Genomic DNA, 25,027 nt, shown 5'->3' on the forward strand with positions numbered 1-25,027 from the left:
AAAGCTTTATCTTACTAATAATGAGATACCACCTTTAATTCAAACTAAATCCCAAATTTATTTAATTTCATTTCTGGAACTTCTATCTTGTTCCACTGTTCTTTCTACTTATGTGCCAAAAGCACAGATCTCTAATGACTGAAGCTTGATGAGATCTGTTAATACCTAATATATCTAGTCTTTCATTGTTCTTTCTCAGAGGCATATTGCTTTTCTTGCTTGTTTCCATTTTCATAGAAACTTTAAAATTAACTTGGCTTGAATCAAGGGAAAAAGTACATCTTTTTATTTGGATCATGTTAAATTTATAAATTAACCCAGAAAGAATTGACTTGTTTATAATTTTTCCGGGGGGGTCTTTCATATGAACTATGAGATTGCTTTCTTTAAGATATCCTCTCATTTCAAAAGCTCTGCTTCATAGCTATTTAATCTTCTCATGGTCTAAAATTAAAAGAATATGGGAATTCCTGTCATGGTGCAGCAGAATCGAATCAGACTAGGAACCATGAGGTTGCAAGTTCCATCCCAGGCCTTGCTCAGTGGGTTAAGGATCTGGCATTGCCATGAGCTGTGGTGTAGGTCGCAGATGTGGCTCAGATCTGGCGTTGCTGTGGCTGTGGTGTAGGCTGGCAGCTGTAGCTCTGATTTGACCCTCAGCCTGGGAAACATCCATATGCCACCAGTGCAGCCCTAAAAAGCAAAAACAAAAACAAATTAAATTAAAAGAATATGGAGGAGGGAAAGAATAGGCAGAGCACAGAGAATATTTAGGGCAGTGAAACTACTCTGCGTGATACTACAATGGTAGACACATGTAATTATAAACTTGTCTAAACTCACAGAATGTACACCACCAAGAGTGAACTCTAATAAAAATTATAGGAGTTCCCATCGTGGCTCAGTGGAAACAAATCTGACTAGCATCCATAAGGATGCAGGTTTGATCCCCCGCCTCGATCAGGGAGTTGAGGATCTGGTGTTGCCATGAGCTGTGGTATAGGTCACAGATGCAGCTCAGATCCAACATTGGCTGTGGCTGTGGCATAGGCCAGCAGCTACAATTCCAATTAGATCCCTAGCCTGGGAACGTCCATATGCTGCAGGTGCAGCCCTAAAAAGACAAAATAATAATAATAATAATATGAAGTATAGATTTAGGGTGTATCAGTGTAGGTTCATCAGTTACAACCAAAGGGCCATTCTGGTGGGAGACACTGGTATTGGGGGAGGCCATGAATGTTTAAAAAGAAAGGGTGTATATGAAATCTCTCTATTTTCCCCTCAGTCTTGTTATGAACCTTATATCATTCTTTCAAAAAAAACTATCTTGGAGTTCCTGTCGTGGTGAAGTGGTTAATGAATCCGACTAGGAACTATGAGGCTGTGGGTTCGATCCCTGGCCTTGCTCAGTGGGTTAAGGATCTGGCATTGCCATGAGCTGTGGTACAGGTTACAGATGCGGCTCGTATCTGGCTTTGCTGTGGCTCTGGCATAATAAGCCTGTGGCTACAGCTCCAATTTGACCCCTAGCCTGGGAACCTCCATATGCCGTGAGAGCGGCCCAAGAAAATGGCAAAAAGACAAAAAAAAAATCTATCTTAATTTTTTAAAGTTCAAATTTCAAAGATTTAGTCCAATTTATTATTTGTCCTTCAAATTTAAGATTCCTTCTGTTCACATCAAAAATTTTTCTTCTTATATCTATTCATATGATAATTTATATATCAGAGTTCCTAAAATTAAGTCGATCTTGTATTCTTGAAATAAATCCACTTGCTATGATAGAGTATTCTGGTCTCAATGCATAATAAGAGTGTGGAAGTTTCCTTCTTCATCTATGCTCTGGAATACGTGTTTCTTTGCTTGTTTGTTTGCTTTTGGACATACCTGCAGGATGTGGAATTAAACCTGAGCCACAGCAGTGACAACACCAGATCCTTAATCTCTAGGCTACCAGGGATACTTTAACAGCAGTGATAATCTGCTCTTTAATAGTTTAACGAAATTCCCTTTGTCACTGTCTAAGCCTGGTGTTTCTGTGAAGATAGCTCCGACAATTTTTCTATTTCATCTATGGAGACGGTTCTAATTAGATTTTCTTTCTGTTTTCTTTTGGTTTGCTTTGATGCTGTTTTTCCTCTTTAAATCAGTGGCTTAATTCATTACTTTCATTCTTCCTTTTTACTGATATAATTATTTTAAGGATAATCATTTTGGTTTTGAATGATAGGATGTATTACCTATTCAAGAAAATTAAATTTTAAAAATTAATAGCAAAAAAAAAAAGAATGGAGATCCCATCGTGGCCCAGTGGTTAACAAATCCGACTAGGAAGCCACGAGGTTGAGGGTTTGATCCCTGGCCTTGCTCAGTGGGTTGAGGATCCAGGGTTGCCGTGAGCTGTGGTGTAGGTTGCAGACACGGCTCGGATCCCGTGCTGCTGTGGCTCTGACGTAGGCCGGACAGCTCCAATTAGACCCCTAGTCTGGGAACCTACATATGCTACAGGTGCAGCCCTAGAAAAAGACAAAATATATATATATATATATATTAATAGAAGCCAAATTAATACTAACATTAAATTTTGACTAAAGGAACTTGTATGCAGTAATGTAAACTGACTTCAACAACCAAATATTGAAATTTTCCTACCTTTTCTTTAGCACTTACCTTGAAGGGAATCCAATTTAGCTTTAATTAGCATTCGTAACCTTGCCACTTCTTGCCTTTTCAGTTCATCAAGTTTTGTCCTCACATGGTGACTTACTAAATCAAGCTCTCTGCTTAATCTCCCACTCTGTTAACAAAGGTAACAAATTAATTTATCTATTCCACTGCATTTTTAAACAAGATACAATATATTTAAAATAGGGTTATAATAAAGTAGCAAGAAATACTTTTGACAAATTTAGATAAATTTGATATTACAGACAGCATTTCATTCAGAAGACATTCAGTTAATAACTTTATTTTTATTTTTTGGCCATACCCACAGTATATGGAAGTTCCCAGGCCAGACACTGAATCTGAGCCACAGCTGCAACCTGCACCACAGCTGCAGCAATACCAGGTCCTCAACCCTCTGCACTAGGCTGGGGATCATACCAGCACTTCCAAAGACAAGCCAGATCATTAACCCACAGTAGGAACTACCAGTTTGTAACTTTAAAATCAAGATGTCTACAAGCCATGTAATTTAGAAAAGCATAATTAAAGAACAAAGAAGAAACTGAAAAAGTAACTTAATTTGTAAAATGGTGCAGCCACTTTTTTTTTTTTTTTTGGTCTTTTTGCCTTTTCTAGGGCCGATTCCGAGGCATATGGAGGTTCCCAGGCTAGGGGTTGAATTGGAGCTGTAGCCACCCGCCTACGCCAGAGCCACAGCAACACGGGATCCGAGCCATGTCTGCAACCTACACCACAGCTTATGGCAACCCCGGATCCTTAACCCACTGAGCAAGGCCAAGGACCGAACCTGCAACCTCATGGTTCCTAGTCGGACTCATTAACCACTGTGCCACGACGGGAACTCCCGGTGCAGCCACTTTGGAAAATAATTTGGCAATTCCTCAAAAAGTTAAACATGGAATTACCATACAACCCTGTAACTCCAGTTCTATATACCTAAAGAAATGAAACATATGTTCATATAAAATCTTACATATGAATTTCATAGCAGCATTATTCATACTAGCCCAAAAGTGGAAATATCCAAATGTCCACCAACTGATGAACTGATTAAAATATGGAATATCCATACATTGGAATATTATCAGCCATTAAAAGAAATGAATATATTGATCCATGCTACAACATGATGAACATTAAAAACCTTATGCTACGTCAAAGAAGTCAGGCACAAAAGGCCATATTTTGTATGATTCCCTTTATGTGAAATGCCCAGAAGAAGCAAATCCATAGGAACAGAAAGTAGATTAATGGTTGCCCGGAGCTGAGAGAGAGAGGAAAAGGAGAGTGATTGTTGGATGGGTTATAGGCTTTCTTTGGGAGAAAATAAAACTGTTGTAAAATTACATAGTGGTGATAGTTACATGACTCTAGATAAACTAAAACCAATGAATCATATGCTTTCAAGGGGCAAATTTTATGGTATGTGAATTATATTTCAATAAAGTTTTCTTAAGTAACTTGGCCTTCTTAAGCTTTAGTCATCCCATATATACATAACTTTTCAAAATTCATCTTTTTTTAGGTTGTCTCCTTTGATTGCTTGTTTCACATATGCGTAATTAGATATATGTTCCAAAATTTAAGAAGCAACATAGCACCCAGTTTATGTTCTCTTGTTTATAAATGCATTTGCAATCACAAACTGCAAGTCTAACTGACAATCAGGCACACAAATCCTTCAGGACTGAGTCGAGGGGGACTGCTGAGGATGGGAAGGAAAAGAAACCTCACAAGGGAGACCAAGAAAGAATGTTCAGAGGGAGAGCTAGGAGAAAAATGCTGTAACAGAAGCAAAAAGAGCAGCACATTTCAAGGAGAGAAGGATCATTATTATTACTAGAGGAAACAGTGGTTCTCGAGTGTGGTCCCCAAATGGAAGCATCAGCATTACCCAGGACCTTTAGAGATACAGGCTCTAAAGCGGGGTCCAGAATCTGTTTTAACAATTCTGAGAACCCCTGAGATAAATAAAGGAGTCCAATAAGAAGAGGAATAAAAAGTGGTCACTAGATTTGGCAATTAAGAAGTCATTGAGAGAATTCCCCTTGTGGCTCAGTGGAAACAAATCTGACTAGTATCCATGAGGATGTGTTTTCAATCCCTGGCCTTGCTGTGGCTGTGGTATAGGCCAGCGGCTGTGGCTCTGATTCAACCCCTAGCCTGAGAACCTCCCTATGTTGCAGGTGGGGCCCTAAAAAGATGAAAGGAAGAAAGGAAGGAAGAAAATCATTGAGGGGAGTTCCCATCATGGCACAGTGGTTAACAAATCTGACTAGGAACCATGAGGTTTCGAGTTCAATCCCTGACCTCGCTCAGTGGGTTAAGGATCCGGTGTTGCCATGAGCTGTGATGTAGGTCGCAGACAGCTCCGATCCTGCGTTGCTGTGACTGTGGCATGAGCGCAGCTACAGCTCAGATTAGACCCCTAGTCTGAGATCCTCCACATGCCACAGGAAGCAGCCCTAGAAAAGGCAAAAAGATAAAAAAAAAAAAAAAAGAAAGAAAGAAAGAAAGAAAAAGAAAAAAGAAATAAAAAAGCAAAACAAACTAACCAAACAAACAAAACCAGACTCAGAGATGCAGAGAACAGATTGGTGTTTGCCAGGGTGGAGGGAGGATGCGGAAGAGTGAAATGGCTGAAGGAGATCAAGGGTATAAACTTTCAGATATCAAATAAGTCATGGGGAAGTAATGCACAGCACGAGGAATGCAGTCAATAATATTGTATTAACTTTGTATGGTGACAGATGCTTACCAGACTTAACTGTGGTATAATCATTTCACAATGCATACAAATGTCAAACCACTGTGTTGTATACATGAAACTAATACAATATTGTATGTCAAAGAGACTTCAATTTAAAAAAGATAATTCATGGGAATTATTGGCATAATGCTATTACCTTTCTCATAGAATAGTTCACAGCATCTAAGAGGAGAACTGTGAACTAAAAGCCACACACAGGCTCTGTTAGTTGCCACAGACTGATGTGGGTCAGACTTTCAAAGGGGCCCACATCTGGGACAGAGATTAAATAAGAAGGATGTTTGACCAGAAAGTTTCCTTCAAACAGAGTTCTCTCATTCTGATTCTAGAAACAGGTGAGATAATTTTTTAGGAAAGTTTAAAAAAGATAAACAAGAGAGTTCCCCAGTGGCTCAGCATGTTAAAGATGCACATATATGATATATAAATGATATATATATACACACAATATATATATCATAGGATATAAATATGACTATATATTATATCATAGGATATGTGATATATATATCATAGGACAAATATATGATATATATATCACTGAGTCACTTTACTGTACAGTAGAAATTGGTATAACATTATAAATCAACTATAATTTTTAAAAAATAGTAAAATTTTTTTAAAAAATCACACACAAAAAAAAATAAAATAAACTCAACTAGGAATTCCCTAATGGCTCAGCAGGTTAAAGATCCAGCATTGTCACTGCTGTGGTACAGATTTGATCCCTGGTCCCCAGTACTTATGCATACTACAGATGCAGTCAATAAATAAATAAATGAACAAACAAAACACAATTGATTCCTTAAATAAATAAACTTTTAAAAATAAAATAAAACACAATAAACCCAATTAAATGGAGGCATTGCCCTTCAAGGATGGGCTTTAAAAGAATCTCTCATGTCAGCTCTTGTTTTTTACAACCTCCTTTTTTTATTACAAGCACTAAGGAGATGTCTACAGCTAGGATCCGGTTCTATTAAATAGGGTTCTTAAAACAGAGGCAAATAATTAAATCTCCCCTATTGAGATAAGATATGGCCCATTTCCTCTGTTATTAATCTAGATCTGATTAAAACAGCAGAACTAAACCTATCCTGAACATCTGAATAGCTCCCTGTCATCCTCACATCATGATTCAAGCCCCTTACACGATTTACAAGGCCTCTGTCATCCAGCCCACGACTCTTTCTAACCTCATCTTCCAGGCATGGCCTCCACTTTGCAGACTAGGCTCCAGCAACAGTTACTCCCTCCAGGTTCCAATATATCTCCTGTCTCTGTATCCTTGCACTTTGACCAAGGATGCTTCCCAGGCTTCTCCTTTTCTCAGCCACATCTTTAAGCACAGGCATAATCTCTACCAGAAAGAAAGACTTCCCACCTTCCCCACTGCTTTGTACTGAGTTTGGTGTCCATCCTCTGTATGTCCAAAATATATTACATACTCACCATATATTCCTCTTAATAATCTTTTTCTGGATATTAGTCTCCCCCGAGGACTCCTTAAGGACAGAGAAAGAGTCTCATCTCCATAACCTCACTACTTGAACTCAGTGTCTGGCATGCTCAAATGACTGTTAAATAATTATTTAATTACATTTACCTTTATTTCCTCTATGTCTGCTTTCTGTAGTTTTTCTCTGAAATGATTATCTGTTTCCAGCACATCAATCACTTGCTTGAGGTATTCATCATAATAAAGTCCAGTATCCTTCAAATTAAGAAACAAACCATAACGCTTCTGAAAGTTTTGCCTTCCCTGTATCTAAAGATATCAACCCTAAAAAAAAAAAAAAGGTCTAGCAATTTGGCATTGATTCATACGTGGTTTGACAGTTTGGACAGTCAAAGCTAAAAAGCTTTATTTCGCAAATGAAGAGAATTGGATCAGAACCAATACCATGTTTTCCTCGTCCATAAAGGTAGACTTAACCAATAACACTGATAGGTTTTACCCCATTGTCACCATCCTCTTTACTATCTGTCTTTCCTTTGAAGATAATGCAATGTTTTCTTGGCCGGTTATCTCAACACTGGAAAGGTATTACGATCAAGTCTATGTACTACCTAATATCCTAACTACATTAAATAAACATTGCCGAATATTAAACAACATATGCTTATCCAATATTCTTCACTGCTATTTCAGAAACAGCAGCTAATGTCCAATTTTATAAGTAATAAATTTAGCAATATTTTAGCTAAAATTCTTCCCACAAGGTTATCTTTATCATTTCACTTACTGGTGGTTCTATCTTCGCACTGTCCACAGGCTGAGTATTTTTTACTTTTGTTTTGTCTATGTCTATAGGCACAGCTTCAAGAGCAGTAAATACATATGTAACCAAGAAAAACCAATATTGTAGAAGGATGGTCCTCCACTTCATCTGAAATAAAGGTATAATTATATTAAGGTCCTGAGAAGGTGTTTTCAAAAAATATGTACATGCATTCCCAATGCTACATTAATAATATATTCAACTTTAGGAAGTGTAATTCAATAAAAGAATTCTAGGAAAGGGATTAAAATAGACTATAACTTATCAAAAATCATGCTTAAAATAGTTCATTAAACAAAAGCAGGGAACGAACTCCCCCTTGTGGCTCAGTGGGTTAAGAACCCAACATAATATCCATGAGGATATGGGTTCAATCCTTGGCCTGCTCAGTGGGTTAAGGATCTGGCATTGCTGAAAGCTGCAGCATAGGTCACAGATTAAGCTTGAATCTGGCATTGCTGTGGCTGTGGTATAGGCCAGCAGCTGCAGCTCCAATTCAACCCCTAGCCCGGGAACTTCCATATACCATCATTACAGCCCTAAAAAGAAAAAAGAAAAAGAAAGAAAAGGAAATGAAAGTAGAGGAGAAATGCTTTTCAGCTAAAATTTAAAAGACAAGTAAACAAAATTTTAGTTTAAACTGCTTATACAATATGAGAAAACATTTTGTTCATTACAAACATTTCAAATAAAGATTGTAATGAGAGACTCAAAATTTTTAAAAAATAAACAGCCCAAGTTTAAGAAAAGAAAAACTAAGAGAAAACTATATATTTTTTTCTCAGTTAAAATATTAAAGAGCCAGAGTTCCTGTCATGGCTCAGAGAAAATGAATCTGACTAGCATCCATGAGGACACAGGTTCAATCACTGGCCTCACTCAGTGCGTTAAGGATCCAGCATTGCCATGGGCTCTGGTGTAGGTCGCAGATGTGGCTCAGGTCTGGCCTTGCTCCAGCCTTGCTCCAGCTGCAGTATACCACTGGCTACAGCTCTGACATGACCCTTAGCCTGGGAACTTCCATATGCTGCGGATGCAGCCCTAAAAAGCCACACACAAAAAAAATATTAAAGAGTCAAAATTATTTCTGGATATAATATTTAAATTAGCTTCAATCTAATTTTGAAAATAAATTGCTCTGTGAACATAAGTTGATTAAAAGAGACAAATAACTAGCTACAAATATTCTCTTAACCTTATTAAACATTATTTTATCATCTCCAATAGTCATTCGCTAAAATTTTTATTGGTCAATAATTTTTCAAATAAACAGGTCAATAAAATATCAAGCAGGATATAACAGGATTGAAGCAAAAGTGGAGAAACTATTGTTGGTCCCACAGCATTATCCAAATCTCCTTCCTCAGTTTCTACTTCAGAAGGATCTTTATGACTCTGGAGGATCTACTACAAGAATAAGAATGAATAAAAACTCATACTAAATTGCTCTTATACATATAGACTGATGTTAGCAACCAAATCAAAAATAACGGTCAGGGAGTTCCCGTGGTTAACGAACTCAACTAGTATCCAAGAGGACGAGGGTTTGATCCCTGGCCTTGCTTGCTGGGTTGGGGATACAGCGTTGCCGTGAGCTGTGGTGGAGGTTGCAGACGTGGCTCGGATCCTGCATTGCTGTGGCTGTGGTATAGGCCGGGAGCCACAGCTCTGATTCAACCTCTAGCCTAGGAACCTCCATGTGTCACAGGTGTGGCGCTAAAAAGACAAAAGCAAAAAAAAAAAAAAAAAATAGGTGAGACCATCAATCTGGAATACACATTATTTAATTCAGAGACTCCCAAACTTAGCTGGCTATGGGCTTTTCTTTTTAAGTAACATGTTTTTATCCACAGAATACAATTTGGAAGAGTACACTGCCTCATTTTCACCACAACCCTAGGTTGTACATAAAGCAGTGACTCATTTTATAAATGAAGAAATCTTTAAGTGAAACAATTCACTTGTAGAGCATTCTCTTGTATGAACAAAATTACTGTTTCAGTGCTATTTCTAGTACATCAAATTTTTAGCATCTTTACTAAGATATAATTCACAGGCCATAAAATTTACCCATTTAAGGTACAGGATGTGACTATTCTATAAAGATGCTACTCAAAGTTTAGTTCCCAAACCTGCAAAATAAAATCACCTGGGACTTGTTCGAAATGCAAATTTTCAGGCTGCCAAGACCCTAGCAATTAGAATCTTGGAGGTGGGACCCCAGAATCTGTCTTAACAAACATTTCAGGGGTGATTCCTATAGCCACGTGCTCAAGCCCAAGATTTGCCATTCTCTAACACAACTAGTTCTCCAACACAATTATGGTAAATGTTTTTTTAATAATGAAACGTTTGGGAGTTGTTGACTCAATGAAGCTAAAGAGGCTTCCATCTTTGTAAGACTAGTGAAATTTGTGATAGGCTACTATGCATTATGAACCCCCAATAAAAGGATGGTTTGTTTCTGCACAGAATCTTCCCAATCATGAATCACCTCTTCCCACAATTATTTTTTATGAAAACAAAGGTTTATTTCTCATTCATGTTTCATGCCCACTGCAGGTATATGTTTTATTTTTGCTTTTCTGAGATATAATTTACATGCTATAATACTTAACCTTTAAATTGTACAATTCAATTGGTATATTCACAAAGCTGTGCAATTATTACCATTTTCCAATTTTAGAACATTTCCATCACTCCCAAATGAAACCCCATACCCATTAGCTGTCACTCCTCGTTTCCCTATTTTCTCGTCTCTGTCAACATTAATCTACTTTCCATCCATATAGGTTTGCCTACGCTGGACTTTCATATATATGGAATCAGACAATATGTGGCCTTTTGTATCTGGCTTTTTTTCATCTAGCGTTATGTTTTCGAGGTACAACCATGTTGTACCATGAATCAGCACTTCGTTCAGTTTTATAGCTGAATAGGTATTCCATTGTATGTATATTCCATATTTTGTTTATCAGTTCATCAGTTGAGGGACATTTGGATTATTTTTACTTTTTTTTTTGGCTAGTATGAATAAAGCTACTGTGAACATTTGTGTTCAGGTTATTGTGTTAGCATGTTTTGAATTGTGTTGGTTGTATACCTAGGCGTAGAATTGCAGGGTCAATTTGGTAACTAAATGTTTAATTTTTTGGAGGAACTGTCGAAATGCTTTCCATAGCAGCTGCACCATTATCCATTACCACCAGCAATATGTGGTGGTTCCAATTTTTCCCTATCCTCACCGACAAGTCTTTTTGTCCATGTTTTTCTATTATAGCCAATCTACTGGGTGTGAAGCAGTATCTTACTATGATTTTGACTTGTATCTCACTGGTGAATGATGTACATCCTTTAAAGTATTTATTAGCTATACCTTTTACCCTAAAAAATTATTTTAAAGTATTACTGAATTAGTTGTTTAAAAAAACAAACTGAATTGAAACTTCTGTTTGCCTTTGCAAACCCCATATGCCACACTGTAAACAGCTGACCAAATGACAATTAAAAAGGATAAGGGGGAGTTCCCGTTGTGGCTCAGTGGTTAACGAACCTGACTAGTATCATGAGAATGTGGGTTTGATCCCTGGGCTTGCTCAGTGGGTTAAGGATCCAACGTTTCCAAAAGCTGTGGTGTAGGTCGCAGACTCGGCTTGGATCCCGTGTTGCTGTGGCTGTGGTGTAGGCCAGCAACTATAGCTCTGATTGGACCCCTAGCCTGGGAATCTCCATATGCCATTGGTGGGGCCCTAAAAAGACAAAAGACAAAAAAAAAAAAAAAAGATTAAGAGTTTTGGAGTTCCCTGCTGGCCTAGCAGTTAGAGACTCAGCATTATCACCAATGTGGCTTGGGTTACTGCTTTTAAAATATAGTCACGCAGGACACCATCAAACTCCTGGAAGAAAACATAGGCAAAACACTCTCTGACATCAACATCATGAATATTTTCTCAGGTCAGTCTCCCAAAGCAATCGAAATTAGAGCAAAAATAAACCCATGGGACCTAATCAAACTGAAAAGCTTTTGCACAGCAAAGGAAACCAAAAAGAAAACAAAAAGACAACTTTCAGAATGGGAGAAAATAGTTTCAAATGATGCAACAGACAAGGGCTTAATCTCTAGAATATATAAGCAACTTATACAACCCAACAGCAAAAAAGCCAATCAATCAATGGAAAAATGAGCAAAAGACCTGAATAGAATGTTCTCCAAGGAAGATATACAGATGGCCAGCAAACACATGAGAAAATGCTCAACATTGCTGATCATAAGAGAAATGCAAATCAAAACTACCATGAGATATCACCTCACACCAGTCAGAATGGCCATCATTAATAAGTCCACAAATAACAAGTGCTAGAGGGGCTGTGGAGAAAAGGGAACCCTCCTGCACTATTGGTGGGAATGTAAACTGGTACAGCCACTATGGAGAACAGTTTGGAGATACCTTAGAAATCTATACATAGAACTTCCATATGACCCAGCAATCCCACTCTTGGGCATATATCTGGACAAAACTCTACTTAAAAGAGACACATGGAGTTCCCGTCGTGGCGCAGTGGTTAACGAATCCGACTAGGAAACATGAGGTTGTGGGTTCGGTCCCTGCCCTTGCTCAGTGGGTTAACGATCCAGCGTTGCCATGAGCTGTGGTGTAGGTTGCAGACACGGCTCGGATCTTGAGTTGCTGTGGCTCTGGCATAGGCCGGAGGCTACAGCTCCAATTCGACCCCTAGCCTGGGAACCTCCATATGCCATGGGAGCGGCCCTAGAAATGGCAAAAAGACAAAAAAAAAAAAAAGAGAGACACACATGCACCCGCATGTTCATTGCACCACTATTCACAATAGCCAGGAGATGGAAACAACCCAAATGTCCATCGACAGATGATTGGATTAGGAAGATGTGGTATATGTGCACAATGGAATACTACTCAGCCATAAAAAAGAATGACATCATGCCATTTGCAGCAACATGGATGGAACTAGAGAATCTCATACTGAGTGAAATGAGCCAGAAAGACAAAGACAAATACCATATGATATCACTTATAACTGGAATCAAATATCCAGCACAAATGAACATCTCCACAGAAAAGAAAATCATGGACCTGTAAAACAGACTTGTGGCTGCCTGATGGAAGAGGGAGGGAGTGGGAGGGATCAGGAGCTTGGGCTTATCAGCACAATAGATTAGAATAGATTTACAAGGAGATCCTGCTGAGTAGCACTGAGAACTATGTCTAGATACTCATGTTGCAACAGAACAAAGGGTGGGGGGAAAAAATGTAATGTATACATGTAAGGATAACTTGATCCCCTTGCTGTGCAGTGGGAAAAAAAAAAAAAAACAATGTAGTCATGGCTGAAAAGCTCCAGTCATAATTTAACTGCTCAAGTCAATTTTGATGTCTTCTACACACTTCTGGAGCTTGAGTCTCCAGGACTCCTAACATGGTATGTATATAGTTAGAAAATGAATAATTGCTAAAATGATTTGAATGGTCTCTCTGTGATGTGCACACATGAAGTCAGCTCAGTGATACACCTCTGTAACTTCATTTTTGCAAACTTCATCAGGAACTGTGACTATCCTTTGCTATGGTCAAACCAGAGTTTAAAAGAATCTTTCACACGGACTCCTCGCCTTCATTCTGCGTTCACCTCCAGCGTTCCTTAGGCTCTTCTTTTCCCACCAGACAATATATATACACATTAATAAGCAGTTCTTAGTGATTGGCAGCTATGTCATCTACTTTGAAATATGCTCTTTTTTTAATAGTGTCCACCTTTACTTCAATACACCATAGAAGCCTGAGAGTAATAAAAATAAAACTATACTTAAATCCAATCTTGGAAGTGGAATTCCTTGACTAAGTTGTCACTTGAGCTCTCACTGTTCTTTCAGGTCTACCATAAATACAAACAGAGTCAAGGAGGAATATGTTTGTATAGAGGAATTTGTCTATATAAACATAGCCTGTGTGTTTCCTGACAGCATTTCAAAGTGGCAAAAAGTTTCTGGTCATCTACTCTAAAACACTGACTGAATTTATGGTTCATAAATGATATAAACAATTAACTGGGTTCCAGGCTTATTATAAATAACAATAGAAACATCTACTAAGTGATTATTATGTACCAAGCAGTACGCTAAACTTTTTTATTATATTAATTAACTTAATTCTTACAATGACCCTGTGAAATAAATGTTCCTATCCCCATTTGAAAGTACAAGAAACTGGAATTTGTGTCGTGGCTCCATGGTTAACAAACCCGACTGTATCCATGAGGACTCGGGTTCGATCCCTGGCCTTGCTCATTGGGTTAAAGATCAGGTGTTGCCCAGAGCTGTGGTGTAGGATGAAGATGCAACTCGGATCCCAAGTTGCTGTGGCTGTGGTGTAGGTTGGCAGCCATAGCTCTGATTAGACCCCTAGCCTAGGAACCTCCATATGCCATGGGTACGGCCCTAAAAAGACCAAAAAAAAAAAAAAAAGTACAGGAAACTGAGACATATCAGTTAAAAAATCTGATTTGGATCATACAGCAATAAATCATAGATAGAGTTTGGACCTGGGAGTGACTAACTCCAAAGCCTACGGCTGCTTTTAAATAGTGGTTCTCAAAGTGTGGTCCCTGAGGCAGCAGTATCAGCAAGACCTGGGAATTTGTTAAAAAATGTAAATTCTCATGGCTTACTCCAGATCTTCTAAGTCAAAGAATCTTTTTTTTTTTTTTTTGCTTTTTTAGGGCAGCACCCATGGCATATGGAGGTTCCCAGGCTAAGGGTCAAATCAGAGCTGTAGCTGCCGGCCTATGCCGCAGCCACAGTAACATGAGATCCAAGCCATGTCTGCCACCTACACCACAACTCACAGCAGCGCCAGATCCTTAAGCCACTGAGAGAGGCCAGGGATCGAACCCGCGATACTAGTCAGATTTGTTAACCACTGAGCCACGACAGGAATGCCAGCCAAAGAATCTTTGAGGGGGGCAAGGGAGAGAAGGGAGGGGCACAATCTTTCTTAACAAGTCCTATAGGTGATTCGATACATGCTAACATTTGAAAACATACTGCTTCCCTTTGCTCTGTTATTCATGAACCTCTCCTACAATGAGAAATAAAGAGAATGCTTACCTGAAATGCAAATTTGGATCATCAAGGAAAAGAAAAATGGATATTATATCTAAGAAGTGTAAGACAAAATTACATTTAGGTCTCATTCTAATTCTGCACCACCCCTTTGCTATGTGATCATAGGTCAGTAAATTAATTTTCTCCACTTGTTTCATTTTTTTTAAATAATGAAATTTTTTTTAAAGGGGAATTTAACTAGACCTCAGTATTCTTTAAGCTCTTAAATTCTATTATGTTTATTTTTTTGAATAAAGTATAGATCTTTTCAGTTACATGATCAGAAATACCAATAAATTTGTACTCATGCCAACTGTATAATGATTAAGTTATATGATTTATAAATGTCCTTTTTTTTTTGTCTTTTGTCTTTTTAGGGCTTCCTCCATGGCATATGAAGTTTCCAGGCTAGGGGGTCAAATCAGAGCTGCAGCTGCCAGCCTATACCACAGCCACAGCAATACAGGATTCGAGCTGCGTCTGCGATCTACACCAAAGCTCACAGCAACGCTGGATCCTTAACCCACTGAGCAAGGCCAGGGATCAAACCCACATCCTCATGGATACTAGTGGGGTTCGTTACTGCTGAATCATGATGGGAATGTCTATAAATGTCATTAAACTAAACGCTGCTTATTCAGCCAGCTGAAAATTACCCTGGCAGATCAAATAGAAGATCTGGGTGCTGGCATACAAAGAATATAAAAATTAACTACTAGAGAAAGTTCCTATCTAGATACAATAAAAATGAAGTAAAGCCAAAATGTTTCACATTTTGTACACAGAATATAAGACATTGTATACTTTTAAAAAGAGTGAATATATTTAAATCATATTTCAATTGTTTTAAAGTTATGAAAAAGAGCAAAAGATCTGAGCTTATAAAATAAAATGTGAACATTAAAAAATGAACAAATATGGGAGTTCTTGTTGTGGCTCAGGGGAAACGAATTCAACTAATATCCATGAGGATGAAGGTTCAATCCCTGGCCTAGCTCAGCGTGTTAAGGATCTGGTGTCGCCGTGAGCTGTGGTGAGCTGTGGTGTAGGTTGAAGATGAGGATCAGATCTGGTATTGCTGTGGCTGTGGTGTAGGCCAGTGGCTATGGCTCCAATTTGATCCCTAGCGCGGTAACTTCCTATATGCCACAAGCACAGCTCTAAAAAGACCAAAAAAAGAAAAAGAAAAAAAAAATAACAAATACAATTTATGAACATCATTTACCTACAGAAGTTTAGAATTAGCCATGCTCTATAACTTTTCACGATTGTCCAGTTTTCCCCTTTTTTTGTTTTTGTTTTTGTTTTAGAGCTGTACCAGTGGCATATGGAGGTTCCCAGGCTAGGGGTCAAATCAGAGCTACAGCTGCTGGCCTATACCACAGCCACAGTAAAGCAACATGGGATCCGAGCTGCATCTTTGACCTACACCACAGCTCATGGCAACGCTGGATCCTTAACCCACTGAGCAAGGCCAGGGATTGAACTCGCAACCTCATGGCCCCTAGTAGGATTGTTTCTGCTGCACCACAACAGGAATACCCCAATTTATACATTCTTAATGATGTAGGTCTGCTTGTCCTATTATTACTGGAAAAGTAAGTGATAATCTTACACTTCAATTTTGGATTTATCTAGATTTTCCTTATAATTCTGTTGATTTGCGGGGGCAGGAGGGGAGACTGTGCTCGCTACATGTGGAAGTTCCTGGGTCAGGGATGAAACCCACGCCATATCAGTGACCTGAGCCTTTGCAGTGACAATGCCAGATCCTTAATCCACCGAGTTACACAGGAACTCCTAATTCGAGTTACATAGGAATTCCTAATTCCGTCAAGTTTTATTTAAATATTCTGAAGCTATGTATTAAATGCACACAAATTTAAGATTTTTCTAGGTTTCTGGTGGATTGAATCATCTTTATGTTTAAGTGACCTTTATACCCCAATTTGCCTTAAGGCCTATTTGTATGATAATATAACTATGCCGGTTTTCTTTTGATCAGTGTGTAAATACATACACACGCAAACATACATTTTCACACATTTCTTTTTTTATTCAAGTCTAACAAGCTTTGTGTTCTAACTAGATTATTTTCGGTTGGTATTTAATCCAATTACTACCAATGTACTTGCTTCCTCAGTTTAACATCTCAAAAATCAGAGAGTGTTTTTCAATTAATGGAATATTAAAATTGTGGTTAACTAACTGGCAATAGTAACATAATCTTTACTGCCTGCACATGCATAACCTTTATCATAGCTATTCCTACTGTCATGACTTCAGATTGAGTTTTTCCACTTTTGGTACTTCACAAACGGAAGCTAATTGCCATTTTTAAATGTCTTCGAAAGGATTAAATTATGACTTGGCCTTGAAATGAAAAGCCATAGAAATGAAGCCACTAATATTAGGGAGGCAAATATTTGATGTCAAAGGAATAACAGCAACTTTACATTTTCTTGTAAAGGAACATCTAAGGGCTTTACCCGACTTTAGACAGGAAGCTACCCACAAGTAGACAGAGCTGTGCTACACTTTGTTATTGACGTGTAACAAGAATATCTATGATCAGCCAAACAACAAAACGGAAGCAGTAGAGACTGACAATGCCTCTAATTAAAAATAAATAAATTAATTAATTAATTAATAATAATAAAAGGAGTTCCTGTTGTGGCTGCAGTGGAAACAAATCTGACTAGTACCCATGGGGATGTGGGTTTGATCCCTGGCCTCACTCAGTAGGTTGAGGATCCAGCGTTGCCATGAGGAGTGGTGTAAGTCGCAGACGTGGCTCAGATTCTGCATTGCTGTGGCCGTGGCATAGGCTGGCAGCTGTACCTCTGATTCAACTGCTAGCCTGGGAACTTCTATATGCCATAGGTGCAGCCCTAAAAAGACAAACAGAAAAAAAAAATTAGGCATTCCTGTTTTGGTTCAGTGGGTTAAGGACCCAACCTTGTTTCCGTGAGGATACAAATTCCCTGTATCCTCCTTGCCCTCGCTCAGTGGGTTAAATATCAGGTGTTGCTACAAACTGCAGTGTAGGTCATAAATGCAGCTCTGACCCAGTGTTGCTGTGGCTGTGGCAAAGGTCTCAGCTGCAGCTCTGATGCGACCCCTGGCGCAAGAATTTCCATATGCCATAGGTGTGGGCATAAAAGAAAAAAATTTATATAAAATATGAGGCTGATTTGATGGATTCATGAGTTGTTAAGGCAAATGTCAATTTGTCAGATACTTCTTACCAACACTGAACAGAAGCTGGACAACTTCCATGTAATTTGAGAGAAAAAAAAAAAAGCTGAGTTTACTGAATAGGAAATGCTGATAAAATCTTAATGTTCTTTAACAGGCACTAATACTAAAGGATCAAGAAATTGATATCCTGAGAATGGGTTACACGGAAAATAACATGTTACTGCAACACTAGCATAAACACCTATGGCCAAAAGTTGCTGTCATATTAAATTTTAAAAGAATTTCCTGAAAATGTTATTGTATACATAAAAGAGTGAGGAGAGGAAGAGTGAATTATGGATAGTTAAAGGAAGGCTTGCTAAATCGGGTTTTCATGTCCAAGTGCCTTTTACAGCTTGCCAAGTATATGAATTTAGTTCTTGATGCACTCTGACGCTGTGTATTTGAATACTTAGAGAATCGGTTGCCTGAAAAGTAACACAACTTGATTTATTCCTGATGCCACATCTAGACAAACCGTTAACCCCTCAGCATCAAACCATTGAAGGAGAGGTTGAGGGAAGAAGATGGATCTGGAAATTTTCTGTTGTCATCTTTTGAAAAGGACTAGCACCAAAGCTTGCAAAATGATTATCATTTTTAGTAAAGCACTGGCATCAGAACTTGCAAAATGAATGTTAGCGGCTTAGGAGAAAATTCCAGGCAAGTAGTTGTAAAGCAGTTCCCAGAATAGGAAGTTCCCTAGTGTTGCCACAGAGGCACAGGCTGCAACTACAGATCAACCCCTGGCCCAGGAACTTCCACATGCTGCACATATGGCAAAAAAAAAAATTTTTAATAAATAAATAAATCCTAGAATAAAATCACCCTCACTCTCCACAGTAGAGAGAACAATGTTTTGTAGGAAAACACAAACATTTATGATTCTGAATTAAGAAAGCCTTTCAAGGAATTCTGTGGTAATCTTTTCAAAAGAGTCAGTTGATGAATGTGAAAAAATCTTAAGACTACCTTAACCAATTTATTTAACTTGTAATTTCTTCATGTATCTGTAAAAGTTATATAAGAAAAATCTATATGTTTAAATGAATCTTAAAAAACACTTAAAAAACACAAAATGAAATTGTAAGTGATAAAGCACAGTTTAATTGGCAGTATGTGTTCTATGTAGTATAAAACAGTGTGTTTTAAAAATCACTGGAGGAGTTCCCATTGTGGCACAGCGGAAATGATTCCGACTAGTAACCATGAGGTTCCATCCCTGGCCTTGCTCAGTGGGTTAAGGATCTGGCATTGCTGTGAGCTGTGGTATAGGTCACATGCAGAGTCAGCTTGGATCCTGCGTTGTTGTGGCTGTGGTGTAGGCTGGCAGCTGTACCTCTGATTCAACTCCTAGCCTGGGAATTTCCATATGCCACATGTGAGGCCCTAAAAAGCAAAAAAAAACCCAAACCAAACAAACAAACAAAAAAATCACTGGATTCTTAGAGTCAATGAAACATCATCTTCTTTCGGGCTTTCTGTTTATCTTGTCTCTTTTAATATTTACTTCCTCTCCTTCCTTGCCTTTTTAAAAAAATTTTTTTTGATTGATGAAGTTTTGTTTTTGTGTGTGTGTCTTTTTGCTGTTTCTAGGGCCGTGCCCGAAGCATATGGAGGTTCCCAGGCTAGGGGGCTAATTGGAGCTGCAGCTGCCGGCCTACGCCACAGCCACAGCAACTCGGGATCCGAGCCTCGACTGCAACCTACACCACAGCTCACAGCAACGCTGGATCCTTAACCCACTGAGCAAGGCCAGGGATTGAACCTGCAACCTCATGGTTCCTAGTTAGATTCGTTAACCACTGTGCCATGACGGGAACTCCAAGAATTTTTAAATATACTTTTCCCTTCTATTAATTTCTAATCTTTTAGTGTTTGTTCTAAATATAATTATGACAATTAACTTAAGCCTAAAGCTAATTAAAACATTTACTCCTTAGAGTTCCTATTGTGGATCAGTAGGTTAAGGATCCAGAGTTGCAGCAAGCTGCGGCATGGGTCACAGATGTGGCTCGGATCTGGTGTGGCTGTGGCTGTGGTGTAGGCCAGCAGCTGCAGCTCCGATTGAACCCCTAGCCTGGGAACATGCATATGCTGTGGGTACAGCCCTAAAATAAATAAATAAATAAACAAATAAGTAAATAAAAATTTACTCCTTAAGGAGTTCCCGTCGTGGCACAGTGGTTAACAAATCCGACTAGGAACCATGAGGTTGCGGGTTCGGTCCCTGCCCTTGCTCAGTGGGTTAATGATCCGGCGTTGCTGTGAGCTGTAGTGTAGGTTACAGACTCGGCTCGGATCCCACGTTGGTGTGGCTCTGGCATAGGCCGGTGGCTACAGCTCCAATTAGACCCCTAGCCTGGGAACCTCCATATGCTGCAGGAGCGGCCCAAAGAAATAGCAAAAAAAAAAGACAAAAAAAAAATTTACTCCTTAATAACGCCTCAATAGATGCTAACCACTATCATAACAAAAGAACTGAACATTTTTCTAGCTCATTAGGGAGTAATGATACAAAAATCTCTTTAAATACCAAGATAATGTCAAATGTGTTGGATGGAGACAAGTTTACAGATTTTCATGAATCCAATAATATAGAGCTGTCCATACAAAAGAAGGCGAGATGAGGGATAAGGAGAAACAGTGGGAAGAAGAGGAAACTAATCTACTTTTCTCCCATTATCAGTAAGAATGGCTTCTCCTTTCTTTTATTACCCTCTTCCTCCATAAGAAAAGAGATCTAAAGAGGAAAATACTGGGCCAAACTAGGCTGACACAGTAGATTGATCCAGACTAGACAGTCTGAATATTTATGCTCAAAAAGTAGGATGATGTGAAATTTTAAATCAGGCCATGATCTCAAGACAGCATAGAAAGCACTGATCCAAAGGCATTAGAGCCTCAAGCAAAATTACAAAATAAGCAGAGTTCTTCAGACTCTTCCTAGCATTGAGTAGATACAAAATAATTTCCCTAAATTTCCAGGTCCTAAAAGGAAGCTCATCCCTCTTTCCCTGACTCCACCAAATTGAAATTCCCATGAATTTCCATTCAGACACAGAGGCACATTTCTTAACCACTGATTAGTACCAGTAATTATCCATGTTAAGTTTGTGTGGGTGTGTGTATGGGTGTGTGTGTGTGGGGGGGGTTGTGTAGATAGTTTCCTGTTTTGCCGGTAGGGAGAAATATCCTGGAAGTGGTTAAAAAGAATGGTCATGGGTGGGGAGAGTGAAGACTACAGAAAACTGAAGCTAGTTTGTCTCCCTTTCTTCTTAACAGTCTTCAATCCTCCCTCATCTTTGTCTCCCTCCCTCAACTCTCTTCCTATACTCTTCGGCCTTTTCAATTCAATAGTGAATTAAAGTATATCTTATTTAATCTGTTGTAGGATATTTATTAATTTAACAGATATTTACTAAGTACCCACTATGTTCCAGATATTATACTGGATACGAAGATGAGATAGACATAGTCCCTACCCTCATAGGGTTTTCAATCTAGTGTGGAAGGCGGCCTATTAAATAAACATTGAAATCTGAAAAAAAACCTGCTTACAAAACAACACATAGTATGATCTTTCTGTTAATTGAAAAAAAAAAATTAAGGCAGTAAGATAGTATACAGCAGAGTTCCCGTTGTGGTTCAGCGGTAAAGAAGCCAACTAGTATCCATAAGGACAAGGGTTTAATCCCTGGCCTTGCTCAGTGTGTTAAGGATCCAGCGTTGCTGTGAGCTGTGGTGTAGATCAGACATGTGACTCGGATCCTGAATTGCTGTGGCTGTGGTGTAGCTATAGCGGAGGTATAGTGGCTATGGGAGCTACAGTGCCAATTCGACCCCTAGCCTGGGAACTTCCATATGCTAAGGTGTAGCCCTAAAAAGACAAAAAAAAAGATAGTATTCAGCAAAGAAGTCATTTTCAGGCAGGTAACTTACAATGGTAAAGGTCTCTTTAACAAAAGTAGCTTGTTTTTAATACTGATAAGGCCCCTGATTATTCTGCTTATTTGGGGTCAATGGTGCTAGATTGGAAAAAAAGGAAATCAGAGCACTGGTAGCAAAAGAATACTTGGTACCTAAGTGATACAAGGAAAAATAGAAAACTTTGCAAAGACACAAATATACTTTGTAGAAAATAAAATAAAAATGTACTTTAATTTGCTCCTTGTCTTTCTTCTAATACCCCTAAAAGATTTACTGAATTTTTAGATTCTTCCCCCATCCAATTTCCATTCCCTAAATTTCAGGTTCCTTTTCTCAAAATATTATTTCAGCAAAGAAGACAGATATAATGGCAATTGAACCATTTCACAGGACAAGTTTAGAGTATATTTACATAATATTTACCCAAAAAAGTCTGTAAGGAAATAAAATACTGGTATACCTAAGTAAGTTAAGCAAGGGCTAATAGTTAAGTAAGAGGAAATTTCAAGACAGTTAACAGTTAAGGTGGTTAAAAAAAAACTGCAACAACTTTTAAACAAGCCAAAAAGGTTCCTTGTGTGACAACACTGGGTTTTGAGATGGATTATACTTTTCAACATAAAATTAATTCCTGATGCTTTATTATGTGATACTCTTTTAAGATAACTTACCTGTCTTTTCAGTACTTTGAGTAAAGCAAGTGGCTCAATAAATGTTAGCTACACAACAAACATCTAGTATTGAACATTTACAGGTAACTTTTTAAAAAAACCAGAACAAATACCCAATCAAGACAGAGGCTTTTTATAATAAATCCTGAAATAAATATAAAAAAAGAAATAGGAGTTTCCCGTAGTGGCACAGGAGAAACAAATCCAACTATCATCCATGAGGATGCAGGTTCCATCCCTGGCCTTGCTCAGTGGGTTAAAGATCAGGTGTTGCCATGAGCTGTGGTGTAGGTCTCAGATGAGGCTTGGATCCCATGTTGCTGTGGCTGTGGTATAGGCCAGTGACTACATCTCCAATTCAGCCCCTAGCCTGGGAATATCCACATGCTGTGGGTGCAGTCCTAAAAAAAGAAAAAAAGAAAAAAAGAAAGAAAGAAAAAAAGAAATATAATTTACTAGATGAAAATTATTACTTTCTGGAGACAATAGTCAGACTTAAAAGCTCTGCCATGGCAAATTACTGAAGCTTCTATGAGTGGTTATCACAGCTCACAGATCTTAGAAATGAAAGAGAAAAAGACCCATACTGTGGCAAAGACTTCTATTTGCCTACTAATACCCAAATCGTCCCTTTCTCTTCAATAACAAAACCCCAGTTTTATTCAGGGCAGCCATGCATCCAGCTTCACTCCCCTGCTTCCTTGGCAACCTAAGATTTCCTTTAAGGAAATCTCCTTAAAGGGAGAGGATGCATCCTTCTTTATCTTGCCTTGCTGCCTGGAACTTGGCTGTGATGGTTAGGGCTCTGGCAGCTATTATGAATTATGAGGACTAGTCACCGCTTAGGGGTAGCAAATCATGGAAATGGAAAAAGTTTAGGTCCCCTGTGACTTTGTTAAGCTATTATACCTATCCTCAACTGTATACTTCAAGAATTATTTTACATAAGAAAATAAATATTGTGTAATTTAAGCCATCGAGAAGTCTGTTTTTTGGAGGTTTTTTTGTCTTTTTTTGTTTTGTTTTGTTTTCTTTTCTTTTTAAGGCTGCAATCCTGGCATATGGAAGTACCCAGGCTAGGGGTAGAATTGGAGCTGTTGCTGCTGCCTACACCAGAGCCACAGCAATGCCAGATTCAAGCTGCGTATGTGACCTACACTACACAGCTCACAGCAATGCAGGATCCTTAACCTACTGAGCGAGGTCAGAGGTCGAACCCGAAACCTCCTGGTTCCTAGTCAGATTCATTTCCGCCATGCCACAACGGGAACTCCTGTTTTCAATTTTATTTTTTTAACTGATCACTTACCTTCTAGCAGGTAAATAATTTTTATCTCCTTTTTTACAGATGAGGCAACTGAGATCCACAGAGGTAAGATGACTTGCACGATGTCAAATCAGTGAAGAGGTGGGTCTTGGCTCCTTGCTCAGTGCTTTTTCACTAAGAACTGACTCTTAACAAGTTCTAAACATTAAAAAAAATAAAATAAAACAATCATAAGCATAAATTTAGCCATGGCATATAATAATATTCACTTTTGTTGCATCCTGCAAAAAGAAAAAGTATCAAAATTTTTATAATGTGGAAGGTGACAATGTATATTCCAGCAGGGAAGGGAGAGAAATATATTAAATAAACAGGATCAAAGACCAGAATAAATAAAGATATTGATTTACTGTGCCCAGGTTTTTGCTATATTGCCCTCGTTTTCAATAAATAAGAATTCAGACTAAAAACTTATTTTCCTCTGCAGTAGGACTTCAATATATAGGGTATTGTCCTTTTAGGGCGGAACCCGAGGCATATGGATATTCCTAGGCTAGGGGTCTAATCAGAGCTATAAGTCACTGGCCTACGCCAGAGCCATAGCAACACCAGATCCAAGCCATGTTAGCAACCTACACCACAGCTCATGGCATCGCAGGATCCTTAACCCACTGAGCGAGGCTAGGGATCGAACTCACAACCTCCTGGTTCCCAGTCGGATTCATTTCTGCTGCACCATGACGGGAACTCCTGGAATTTTTCTTAAAATTTTTGTCTGGAATCCTTTTTTATCCTTACCACTACTTTTAAAAATTAACCTTGGTCCCAGCCTCTGACACATTGATCAGTAATAAAGCAAAACATCTTAAATTATTTTTTGAAATCCACTACCTCACTATAAAATACAAGGCAGGGAGCTCATTACTGGTGTACATAATCAATTATTTCTAACTAGTATGTGAAAAAAATAAAAAAGTCTTCAAATTTTAAGAATACAAATATTTCTTTTCATGGTACTATATTTAACATAAAGTTATC

The 25,027-nt window shown here is 38.5% G+C and overlaps 1 protein-coding gene across 2 annotated transcripts in view; it reads right to left on the reverse strand.

The window, feature by feature from the left end:
• Positions 1–25,027, reverse strand: part of NUCB2 (nucleobindin 2) — a 48,042-nt gene that overhangs the window by 17,873 nt on the left and 5,142 nt on the right. For both annotated transcript variants that reach the window (XM_047776192.1, XM_047776193.1), the window contains exons 2-5: positions 24,032–24,187; positions 7,708–7,851; positions 7,068–7,175; positions 2,674–2,800 (exon numbers count right to left, since the gene is read on the reverse strand). In XM_047776192.1, the coding sequence (XP_047632148.1) occupies positions 2,674–2,800; positions 7,068–7,175; positions 7,708–7,851 (379 nt within the window). In that variant the 5' untranslated portion in view covers positions 24,032–24,187. The remainder of the gene's footprint in view (positions 1–2,673; positions 2,801–7,067; positions 7,176–7,707; positions 7,852–24,031; positions 24,188–25,027) is intronic.

This window comes from Phacochoerus africanus, chromosome 4 (genome assembly GCF_016906955.1).
Source record: "Phacochoerus africanus isolate WHEZ1 chromosome 4, ROS_Pafr_v1, whole genome shotgun sequence".
NCBI classification, from domain to species: domain Eukaryota; kingdom Metazoa; phylum Chordata; class Mammalia; order Artiodactyla; family Suidae; genus Phacochoerus; species Phacochoerus africanus.